Here is a 12,682-nt window from a genome sequence, read left to right on the forward strand (position 1 = left end):
AAGTTGAGAGGCCGGAGCCGTGTTGGAAGTAATGAACAATTTTTCTTAGAGGCCTCATCACTAAAATATTAATGTGAGCATCAGAGTAGCCATTTTTCCATCTCATTCCATTTGATTCTTTCTTTTTTTCCTTGTTGAAATGACTATATGCCTTAACTGACACATCCATTTATAACCATTCATGTTGGAAAGTCGGACATTCATCATGGTTGGAATATTACATCCACAAGTCACTTGTAGCTTCACATAGGGGGAAAAAAAGAGTCTTTTATGAAAAGATTTGTAATACAATAGAGATTAATGGAATGTGGAGAGGAAAATGCATTCAGTTCCTCGTGTAAAGTGAAAGCAGGGCGGCTCAGAAATCTTGTATTCTTACTATTTGTATTTTGTTAGATCTCTATCATCCACAGTACATGGCTGGGTTGCATGAGCTCTTTGTGCTTTGTTGACAATTGACAGACAAAGCAAAATTATTCCTGAAGCAAGGTACTGTGTACTTAGTTGTGACCTATTATAGCCTAAGAATGTAGCTTGCTTTTGAGTTGGATGAATAGGGAGAGTATTTTATAGAATAGGCTTGAACATACTAGGAGAGATTTTAGCTGCCCATACAGAAAGATACATGTCCTCCGTTGAACTTTTTTCCCCCAAAATGTAATTTTCCGTATAAAGTCATTTCAAGTATATTTTCCCTGGTTGCTTGCACGGAGACAATTTTAACTGTTCTAGTATTGTCCTACAGTGGTAAAATAAAATTGCTGGTAATTGTTGGCTTTCTCTGCTCACAGTATAGCAGGAGAAGATGGCTTGCATGGGGCTCTTTAATGTACCTCAGGTACATCTTCTGATGCTCAGCTTCTGATTGCAAATTAAAATAACAAGGCTAGGGTATTGGATTTGATGCGAGGCAAAGCAGAACAACTTGCTAATTTATCCTGTAATATACAATTGCTGAGGTTGGAATTTTCCCACTTGTAGTGCTATTCTCTGTGTCTAAATGAGGACCACTGTTTGCATCTAACCTATCATAACAGTTTGGGAGTGCTCCATTATCTTTTCAGCAAACTGATGGCAGAGTCTGGTCCTTGCACAGATGATAAGATCAATAAGTTTCAAATAACTTGGATGAAATGACATGTGACTGTTCACTTAAAGAGATGTCTTACTTTAAAAATCAATTTTAATAATATTTAAAATTCTCACATTGACCGACGAGGCACTTTCCACTTGTTTTGTTTGATAATTTTGTTAGAAATATTTTTGTATTAACTTTGGTGAATAGTTAGTTTATGTGTGTATCTTTCCTGATTTGCTCTTTCGTCTCCTACCCTGGCACCTCTCTGAGACTTAATAATCACTCTTTGACATGCCAGCATGCTGCAGTGTAGTAGAAGATTTAACTTTAAAAGCAAAATTATGTTCCTGTTAAAACTTCCCCTGGAGATCTTAGGAAAATTTTCTCCCAGTTTTGGGTGCAAATGTGGGTCAGAAAGCAATTTGTTTTTTTGATATTTCTGGAAATCCCAAATCACAACATGTCATTCTTCAAAAGCAGCTGTGGGCCCATACTGTGCACTGTCTATAAGAAGACCCGTTTTACACTGGGGATAATTCTGTGACAGACAAACGTGACTGCACGGGAACCCCAGAACATTTATAAATGGTTTTGGGTGAAAAGAGTATCTGGTATTCTCAAAGTGCATATAGTTTGGGGAGAGGAGCAGTTAATGGCCATTATAGAAAAATAGTAATGATATGATGAACTCTGTAACAGCACGCATGCTGGCAGACCTCGCCCTGTAACCCTGTCACCGCACTCCTGGAGAGCCATTACAGTTTAAATCATACGTCACTGCAGTACTGTGTTGTATTGTCTCTTGAAAATCTCTGTGAATCCCAGAATAAAGCACTTTCCTCACTGTCTGTTCTGCCATCTATAACTTCAAATCCAGTATAGTTTTATCAGGAAAAACATGGAAATTTCACTTGTGTTGACTGCATAGTTGTACTATTTTGCAACCAAGTTGAGAAGCAGCTCCACCTAATCTTACGGGTTATCCCTAAGTTCTCCATTTTGGGATAACACCAGGCAGAAGCTGACCAGGCTCTTTCCTGGTTGGAATAGTGCATTTTGAATAATGCATTGTCAGCTGTAAGTACAGCACTGACATTCCCCAGTACCGGAGGCATATGGAGGATAATAACAGTATTTGACATTTACTGAACATTTGTGCGGGCTTTCTTATAACAACTCTAATAGGGTAAACATTATTACCTCCTGTTTTATAGACGAGGAAACTGAGGCTTAAAGAGAGGTTTGGCAACTTTATACAAAATTACCTATTAATAAATAGGAGGGGAGAGACCACACTCAAGTGCATAACCTTTTCATAACCTCAGTTCGGTTTTCTTGATTGAGTGTGAACCCTTGTGCTTGATATTGGGTGGGACACTACCAGATCCAAAGTGGGTCATTCCCTGAGGGCCTGACCATCCAGTTAGGGAAGTAAAATAAGATGGTTCCAGGAGAGTGCAAAGCAGAGTGTGCTCAGTGGCAGCTGGGCTAGAGGGAGAAGTTCCTGAGGGCTGGGAAAATTTTACGGGCGAGGAAAAGAAGTGATGCTCAAGGAACGGGCATTTTAGGCAGAGGTTATACAGCATGAGCAGAGACAAGAAGTTGGCAATAGGCAAAAAGTGGTGAGGACAGTGAGAAAACCAACGCTGTGGGGCGAAGAGCTGGCGTAAGAGAATGATGAGAAAGGAGGAATGGGACCAAAGCATGTGTTCTTATCCTCTATGGAAGGTATACCATTGGGGGATGGGAGTGGAGAGCCCTTGGGAAGCTACACTTGGCAAGTCTGTGCATTGGATGTGGGAGAGCATGGAGTCAGGGAAACCAGGCATGAGCTGTCACAGTAGTTCAGTTTTGAGGTCTGGGCTTGAGTGAGGTTGGTGATAATGGGACTATAAGGCCAGCGGACAGATTTGGTAACTGATTGGAAATGGGAGAAAGACCCATCATATATTTGATTCAAGAGTATGAAAACTACTGTGAAGTTTTTTTCTCCTGTGAATTTTAGACCCTTTCCTTATTTTCCATAAATCTGCTACTGTGTGTTTTTATTTTATTGCTTCTATTTTATTCATTTATTTTCTTCAAAAGATATTTTTGAATGCCTCCTATGCACCACATTTCCGAGTGTGGGTGATTTCTGTGTGTGCATCCTTCTAAAACTACAGATGTACACAAATGAATAGCAGTTTGTGTTTAAGGTGCAGCTACCAAGAACACCTCAGTTACAAGTGGAAATCGATCCCTTTTTAGCATGTGCAGACAGAAACCATTTTCGTTGAGGCCTCAGAAATATAATTTAGCAATCAGAACCAATCAGCATTTGACACAATTTCATACACAATGATTTCAAGGAATTAGTGATGCTGAGACTAAAGCAACAGGTGATAGAGTTTTGCATGTTTTGGTAAAGGTTTGTTTTGCTATTGGACAGGCCAGCATCACCTCTTTTGAACCCTCTACTTAAAACATGGTTAAAGTAGCCATCGGAAAACTTAATGACCGTATTACTCTTGGTTATGACAGTTTGGCATTTACATGTGGCATTGCATAATAAAATGACATATTTGGATGGCAGACATCCTTAGAGTGGTTCTGGGGTTTTTTATTAAAAGCCAAACATTTTTGTAGATTGGACTTCCAAAGAACTACACATTATTAAATTATTTTTCCTTCCACTGACTTGGCAGTGTACCTTTGGGCTGCATGTTATTTCCCAAATGGGAAATGAAAATAAGTTTAATTTTGTCCTTGTGAGTGATAATTCAAAGGGAATTTATACAACGTTAGTATTTTCTTTTGCTTTGTTTTTATCACCCATGAGAGGCAAAATGCACTATGAGATCTTGTAACGTAAGATTTGCGCCATCATGGAATATTTTCAAAGACCTGGCATATTTATTTTTAACAGCTCAAATGTTCCTTGAAAGGTATATTTAGCACAGTCAATATTTGCTGGGGGAACAAAGGGTTAACCAAATGTACTTGACAAAACTGAATGGAAGCAAAGCATATATTGAATATGATTAGGGCCTCTTTCCCCCATAGAAGAGTTTTATTTAAAATACGCCAAGACCAAAAGCTTAATTATCAAAATAAAACAAGAGGCATAAAGAGTTACAGGCTTCTAATATTTTTTTTCAGCCCCAGTTCCCTTCACACAGTTATCAGCATGTTTAATTTCCATGCATAATAGCTCTAGTTATTGTTGTCATTTGTAAAGGGAGATTAACAGATAGTAAGTACAAACAAACCCAAATAAGTACTGAATAGAGAGGTGACAAAGAAGAAAAGACCTCTTTAATGTTAATTATAACTGGTAGGAAGTCTAGACAAATTATATTATCTGTTTTCTATATGATTTGAAAGGACATTTAGTTAGTAACTCTGTCAGAGATAGAGTTGGGTGTTTGCTTTAGAAACAGGTGAGGTGACAATTTAGCATCTCCCTGGTTGGTAGCTCACCTGGTGAGTCATGAAGTTGTGGTAAGTTGATGGAATCAAGTTTCAGAAACATCTGAAAAGAACTGTAGCTTTTGAACATTATATTTTAAAAATTAAAAAATAATTTTAACTTCTGGGTTGTATTCTGGTACTTAATACTTTATTGTCTCAAAACATGGTAATTGACCTATCTGCTTGCTTTTTAAAAATTTTTGTTAAGAATTGAATGAATTACAGCTATGGTTGTGAATATTAACTGATAGATATTCGCAAGTGTGTAAAGCCTCAGGTAGCAAATAGTGTCACAAACCCAAATGAATGATGAAGGGGTGGTTCAGTCCTGCATTTTTCATACATGGTTTCCTTGAATGCTACTGTTTCCTTTATTAGTACGCCTAAATTGATACTTCAAGAAAAAACTAGTCTCATGTTTAGTTTTATAGGCTACATTTAAAATGTATCACCAGCTGCTGCTGTCAGCCCCACGATCCCTCTGTCTCCCCCATACCTAGAACAGGCTAAAGCAAAGTATCACGTGTCTTTAATTCTGAGGGGCCATCGATTGTGAGCTGCACTCTTAACAGCTTTTTTGGAGGAAACATAAATACATGTCATTTGTAAAGGTGTCTTGAGTTTCAGAAACATTAAAATGTGAATAAAACCGTGTCCTCAAATCAAGAAAATGTGGTAATAGGCCCTAGGAATTGGAACAAACAGTTGCCTATGACTCAGAACCACTGATTCTCTTTTCTAGTTCAGGGTCTTTTGCTATGGTAGTAGTTATATGTCTCAGATAGGTAGAATCTACATGAATCCCTCCCTTCTCTGTGTTGTTTTAGTTGGTACCATACAACTTGGTTCTTAAAGCCAGCCCATAGTGAATTGCTTTTAGGCTTTGTGTAAAGCTTTTAGACCTTGCTTTCCTATTTAGATTGTAATTTCCTGTAAACCCATCAGTTTACATTCTGCATGTAATCATATGAGTTTTTTTTTTGGAGGTTTTGGCGTATTCGGTGGGGTTGGGGATTTCTTTTAAGTAAAGAAAATAACATCTCATGTGATTTTTGTTTTTAAACTTTATGAGTTTCCTAACTTTTATGTTGGGGGCATAGATCAAATTAACACATCAGGAAAGAAGGGTAGAGAGCTATTTCAGAATCTCTAAGGAAGGTTTGAATGCAGTGAGTCTACCTTGATCACAGTGAGTCTATCTTGATCACGATAGGGTTTTTATTTGTATTGGTTGATGGTGGTGATAGGACTGAAGCATCCTTTGTCTCTCCAGGGCTGGTTGATTTGTGAGGAGCCAACATGTCGAAATCGAACTCGGCACCTTCCCCTTCAGTTCTCCCGAAATGGACCTCTTTGCCAAGTCTGCATGAAAGCTACACTTCGACCAGAGGTAACGGTCGTATCATGCTCAAGAAGTGTGTGTGTGTGTGTGTGTGTGTGTGTGTGTGTGTGTGTGTGTGTGTGTGTGTGTGTGTGTGTGTGTGTGTGTGTGTGTGTCTGCGTCTGTCTGTGTGTCTGTCTGTGTGTGTGTGTGTCTGTGTGTCTGTGTGTGTTGGGGGGAGCTTGCTCCTCCCTTAGCTCTGGGAAGTGGATATTTGGTATATGCCCTGTGGTGACACCCTGCACACATGTATTTAAGAAAATATCCAGACTTCAAAAAGATACATGCTTTATTTTTCACATCATGAACAGTATATATTTATATCTAAAAGAGAAGCTGACTAGTTCCCGTATGGGTTACTCATATCTTTGGTTGCCGCTTCTTAATTACAGAGAATAGATAACTTTCCTTTGTAGAAACTGCTGTTACCTTTGGACTAGATCAGAACCCCTTTTGCAGGGGCCAGAAAACCTCCCAAACCTATACCATAAAGGGCTTATTTGATTTGTATGAGATTCCATTGTTTCTAAGTAGCAGCACAGAGGAGTAGTTCTCAAGCGTTTTCTCGTCCTTAGTACATACACCTGAGGGATAAGGCAGTCTCTCGTTGGTGACTCCCATCTGGGGAGCACATAGTCTGGAAGCACCTTACTGGTCAGATGCCTTCCCTCTGTCGCCCCCTCTGAGCATCATGGACCCAAGCAGCATTTCCCAAACTGTGCGGAGAGGAATGTTTGAAGGTCTTCCAGGCAAAGAAGGTTTTGTGATCAAGTCCTTCTAGCCAACTCTGGGCTAGCCAAGGTTAAACAGGACTTATTGTGGATTGTCCTAGAACCTGTAAAATGATAATGTGAAGTCTGCCTCACCAATACAGGACTGTAATATGCCTCGCTTTCCAAATTTATCTGGTCCAAGGATTTGTAAGGATCTGGATGAGAAGAGAGTAAGAATAGGGAGCTTGTTATCTACTTATTTTTTTAACTCATAGGCCAGTTTTACAACCAGATTTTATCTTCAGATCTTTTCACTGAAAAGGGTTGATACACAGGCTAGTTTTAGAAAAATATTTTAAAGTTCTCATGGGTTTTTATTTTAATTTTAAGATAATATAACATTTCACAAAATTTAACAAGAAGTCAAGAACTACAAAGGGCTGCCACCATTGTTGTGTATACCCTTGTTCTTTTGCATATCCATATGTATTTTTTATGTGGTTTCAGTCATAATGAAGATATGCTTTTGTATCATGTTTTTTTTTGAGCATCTGTCTCTGTTGCTAGTTAATTTTCAGTACCAAAACTTTTAAACACAAATTTAACCATTCCTCTCATTGGACATTTTAGGCAATTTCACTATCCATTTACTAGAAAATTGTGATGAATGTTTTCCTGCTTAAATTATTTATTATTTGAAATATTTCTTATCAACAGTACATATCTAAGTGCATAAATACCATGTGGACATGATTCATGTTGCCACATTACTTTCTTAATGGATTATCTCAACTTAAGTACCAGTTTTACCACTGCCTTTGCAGCATTTGGGCATTATCATTAATTTATTTTTAACTAATTTGATAGGTATAAAATGTTCCTTGCCTTATTTAGTATATCTTTGATAATTAGCAAAGTAGAATGTAGATTTTTTAAAAACATATGGAACACATAAGTGAGAATTAGCTGTTATAGCGAATTCTTTTTACGTCAGTCTCATCCTAAGATTTGCATCAGCAGGTGCGAGAAGAAAGCAAAAGTATATATATTTAGTGTGACTCATCAATCCCGTTGTAGACTCCAGGGGAATCACCTTGCTTCATGAACCGATGCTGCCTTTGAGACTTTTTAAGCATCTAGCTCATCAAGTCAAGTTCAGTGAAAACTGAATTACTTCTTAGCAGGTCAGCCGGTCTTAGGATTCCATTCCTGGTGAGAGAAAGTGAAAGGAAAGTGTATAGCTAGTAGATCGGTAACTTTCCAGTAAATGCTGATGATGTTACTGGTAGTGCTTTAATACATCAGGTTATCTTTTATTGTTTATGACCCTTTTTTAAATGAGTGGGCGAACACATGCATTTTGAAGTATTTTTTCCGTTCATTTTCTTGTCCTCAAGATGGGAGCATGTTAGGCAGGCATTTACCAAGGTTATCAACTACTCTTCCCAGGGAAAAGCTTTCCTAGCTTAGCTGCTCAGGCCATGTTGCTGCTCAGAACATGACCGTCTGGAATAACTGGAGGTTCAGAGCATCCTGGTTGGTGATACTGCTCTTCGCCATTCCTCACAGGGACCTTGACAGTGGGACTCAGCCCACTCTTCTGCAGTCCATTTTCAGTTGCTAGTGATGAGTGGGGAATCTCTTAATTCTATTTATGATGTTCCTGGGCTTTCCTAGTAGGAGGAAAAAGCTGTATCTTTTTAGAGATAGTTCCAAGGTAGCTCCAAAATCAGTAGTGCGATGGACAGGATCATTGTAATTACCACAGGGTTTTCCAAAGGGTCTGTTTTGCAGGATTATGCTTAACTGGGTCTTAAGTTCTGGGTTGCTGTGTCTCAGTCATACATTACTTTCATTTAATAAACACCTACTATATCCTAGGCACTTTGCTAGGGACTAGGGACATAGCAACGAACAGGATATTTCCTTATTTGTAAAAATAGTTTAGCATTACATGGATTATATAAAATTGATGTCTGTGGGCAAAAATAGGCATTTGTGAATATCCATATGGACAAAATCACCAGCCTTTCCTAATGCTTGACTAGTGGGGACTTTAAATATGTTGTCAAGTTTGATGGTAAAGTACTTACCTCTTACTGTGCCAGTCTCATCCTCACATGATAAATCTACTCTCATTTAGTCCTGTGTTACAGTTGACTTGAGTACTTTACAGAATTGACTTGGGGTATGAGAGCTGGCTCTTTTTCTGGCTCCTCTTGCCAGTGTTACGAGAAAGAAAGCTGGGACGGTTTTGTTCTCAGGGTTTTAGACATGTCTCTCTTCTCAGATACCTTAAAAAAAAAAAAGAAATCAGTTAAGTTTTTTCAGGTTCATGGCAATTTAACAGTATACAGATTGCTAATTATTAGGAAGATACTCTCTTGCATCCTCTGCACATAGGAAGTGCAGATAAATACAGGAATGAAAACTCCAATGTATGTGTAAGTTCCTAAGTGAATAGAACTCTTTTTCACACTGATGATAGAGACAAGACTTATCCAAGTTAGAGAATAATTATTTTAATATATATTTATTTTAAGGATGTATGTGGTTTTTTACTTCTTAAGGTGGCCAAGTCTGTATGGCTGTGAGCTGAACCCCCAGGGGATCCTGTATTATGTAATTCACCAAAAATAAAGCGTTTGTTTGTTTTGGTTTTTCCTTAATAGAACTAAGATTTCAAACCAAGTTAAACTTTTCCTCACTAACATTGCCATACTTGAATCCATGCTTGATAAGAAAACGTTTACTTGTGACGCTGTCGGGGGCAGGAGCACTGTGGCGGAGTTTAGTTTGTTCAACAAAATTTCTTGAAGACCCCTCATGAGGAAAGCACTGAAATGACTTCCAGTCCTACTGTGGGACACCCCTAGTGTTTCTCACATTATCCTCAGTTGTAAAACTGTTAAAATCTTTTGTAACGGAACATTGGTACCATATAGGACTCTGGCCTTCAAGGGAGAAGGGAAATACTGAACTTGTGATCATTGTGTGTTGCAATTTCAAAATGGCTGTGGCTGACGGATTATTGATTTAAAAAGTAGGTTAGAGACAGTGCAAATGTTGCCAGGCTACGTGGGACAGTGTCTTGTTTCTGCACAAGTTGAAAACATGAAGATAGTTGTGGTCTCTTAAGGCAGTAATCATAAGCTGTACAGGAAGAGAACCTTGGGACTATGATGGAAAGCCTTAAACGTCTGTATCTAGTCATGGGTTACCCTCCAGTAGACGACGGGTTTTTACCACGAAGGGCCTTTTGGAGTTCTCTGCTCTGATTTTCCTGTGCTTGTTTTCTGATGCAGAGTTTGCTAGATTCTACATGCAGATTTGCTTACCCTGAGCAGATGCTAGCCTTCCTTTTCAATATACTTTTTAAAAAAATTATCGAGGTGAAATTCACACGACAAAATTAACCATCTTAAAGTGAGTAATGCAGTGGCACTTAGTATTGCTACGTTCACAGTGTTGTGTGATCACTACCTCTATCTAGTTTCAAAACATTTTCATTTTCCCGAAAGAAAACCCTGTACCTATTAAGCCGTCACACCCCATTCCTCCCCTTCTTTCAGCCCCTGGAAACCACTAATCTGCTTTCTGTCTCTATGAATTTACCTAGATTGGATATTTTATATAAATGGAACCATACAGTGTGTGACATTGTGTGTCTGGCTTTGTTTCTGAGGTTCATCCATGTTGTAACCTGTGTCAGTGCTTCATTCCTTTTTATGGCCAAATAATAGTCCATTGAATAGATATACCACAATGTATTCATCCATTTATCCATTGATGGACACTTGGGTTGCTTCATTCAACATACTTTTAAAGTTTATTTTATTTTCCTTAGCTAGATAGGTCTTACATTTGGCCTAAATTTGTGTTCTGTGCCTCCCTTGTTGGTCCTAGTTCAGTTGAATGGTACTACACAAAGCTAGACTGATCCTTCCTCTGTTCTTGCCTTCAGTAAGCACCTACTCTCTGCCTGTTTTCTGAGAACCTTTTAGATATTTGAAGGTAGCTGTCTTCCTAAGCTTTCCCCTGCTAGGCCAAGTATTCCTAGGTCTTCAATCATTTCTTTAGTGCTTCGCTTTCAGAAAAGTTGCATGCAGCACTTGGTGAGCTCTCACTAGCACTAGTATGGAGCAGAATAAACCTGCCACTGCCAACTTTTCTAGGTAGTACATTTCTTTGAAGTCTTTTTAAGGTTGCATTAACTTTCTTGGTATCCATATTCACAGCATTGATTCATTTTGAGTGTTTCATATGCTCAAACAGATAATAATTTCTTGACACATACAATTGCTAAGCCATGCCTTATCAGGTTTTCTGAGACCCAAGTGGTTTATTTTTACCTAATGTAAGACTCCATTAGTACTATATTAGTTTCCTAGGGCTGCTGTAATGAAGTACCTCAAACTGAGTGGCTTAAAACAATAGAAATTTCCTGTTTCATGGTTCTGGAAGCTAGCTAGAAGTCTGATATACAGGCACCGTAGGGAACTCTCCCTCTGAAACCTGTAGGGGAAAATCATTCCTTGACTCTTCTAGCTTCTGGTAATCCCTGGCGTTCTTTTGCCTGTAAATACGTCACTGCAGTCTCTGCTACCACAGTCACGTGGCCTCCTCCCCGTGTGTCTCTTTTCTTCTTATAAGGACACCAGTCATACTGGATTAGGGCCCACTGTAATCCAGTATGACCTCACCTTAACTTGATTTTCTCTGCCAAGACCTTATTTCCAAATAAGGCCACATTCACAGGTGCTGGGGGTGAGGACCTCAATATATCTTTTTAGGGACATAATTCAACTCATAACAGATAGGAAATGTACTGAGCTGAGGAAAATGGAGACCAAAAGTAACAGTGGCTTAAACAGAATAGACATTTAATTCACTACCTAAGAAACATGAATTTTTTAATCGTGTGACAGAAAGCCAGGTGTGGATTGCTATAGATCAATATATAGGCTCAACAGTGTCATCAGCAGTGCCGGGCTTCCACCCTCAAGGTCACAGTGTGGTCCAAGGTGACTGCACAGGCTCCTTCAAGCCATCACAGGCTACAAGACAGAGAAAAGGTTGAAGGGTCAAAAGGATGCACTTCCCAGCCAAGTCATTTCTTCAAGCAGCCTTCCCAGAACTCCCACCCAACACTCCTTACATTTCATAGACCAGAAATTAGTCACATGGAGATAATAGCTTATTTTGTTACTAAAAAAAAAAAAAGAGTAGACTGAGTATTGGGGGCCAACCAGCACTCTCTGCGGCAGAGACCTTCCAGTGAACCCTGTGAAATCTCCCTTTGCTGTGCTCAGCCCATCACTGTCCCATTGTGGATATTTTGGATCCTGGTTCTGCCGTACACCCAGCTTTTTGGCTTCTACAGATCTGATGCTGTGATTAGCCTTCCCTCTTTTATCTTCTCCAAAATATCGATTAAAATGTTGAAGTGCATTTCTGCCTATTCCAGTGGCTCGATGCCTTCTTCCAAGTGGATGCTGCTCCATTCTAATCAGCACCCTTTGTGGAGGATTGTTCTACCGGTTGCTAATTATCTTTGCTTCTAGCTTATCATTCTCTGCGAGGGGTTTCTCCCAAGGGAAAAACCACAGTGTTGCTGATCAGATGCTGATGGTCTCATGGTTTCATAACTGTTTTGGCCCCTGGAATGTGAAATCACAGGGTCCATCTCCTTCAGTAATCTGGTGTTCTAAGCAGCATATTTAAGAATGTGCTTGCATGTACTCATTCTGCCCCCAGAAGCCAGTTGCTTAAGGAGAGGGCTCATATAATTTTTTTAGAATGTGGTTTTGGTAATTGGCCAGGAGAGAGTGTAAGACTCCATGTAATGACCCTAGCCAAAGAGTCCAGACTAAGTGAGGGAGTGATGAGACAGGGCTATAGTAATAAATCATGGAATGTGATATGATTTGCTGATAAATATTAACTAATTAGAACTATAGAAATAATTATTAAAACATGGACCTAAAAGAAACAAGAGATGACCTAATATTGAAAATTATGTACAGAGTTTCTAATCACCCATAGTGGAAAAGTGGA

At 39.0% G+C, this 12,682-nt stretch overlaps 1 protein-coding gene across 2 annotated transcripts in view; it reads left to right on the plus strand.

Annotated features, from left to right (window-relative positions):
* Positions 1-12,682, plus strand: part of POLA1 (DNA polymerase alpha 1, catalytic subunit) — a 292,537-nt gene that overhangs the window by 187,010 nt on the left and 92,845 nt on the right. For both annotated transcript variants that reach the window (XM_059910859.1, XM_059910860.1), the window contains one exon: positions 5,805-5,921. In XM_059910859.1, coding sequence (XP_059766842.1) covers positions 5,805-5,921 — 117 coding nt within the window. The remainder of the gene's footprint in view (positions 1-5,804; positions 5,922-12,682) is intronic.

This window comes from Balaenoptera ricei, chromosome X (assembly GCF_028023285.1).
Source record: "Balaenoptera ricei isolate mBalRic1 chromosome X, mBalRic1.hap2, whole genome shotgun sequence".
Classification (NCBI taxonomy): domain Eukaryota; kingdom Metazoa; phylum Chordata; class Mammalia; order Artiodactyla; family Balaenopteridae; genus Balaenoptera; species Balaenoptera ricei.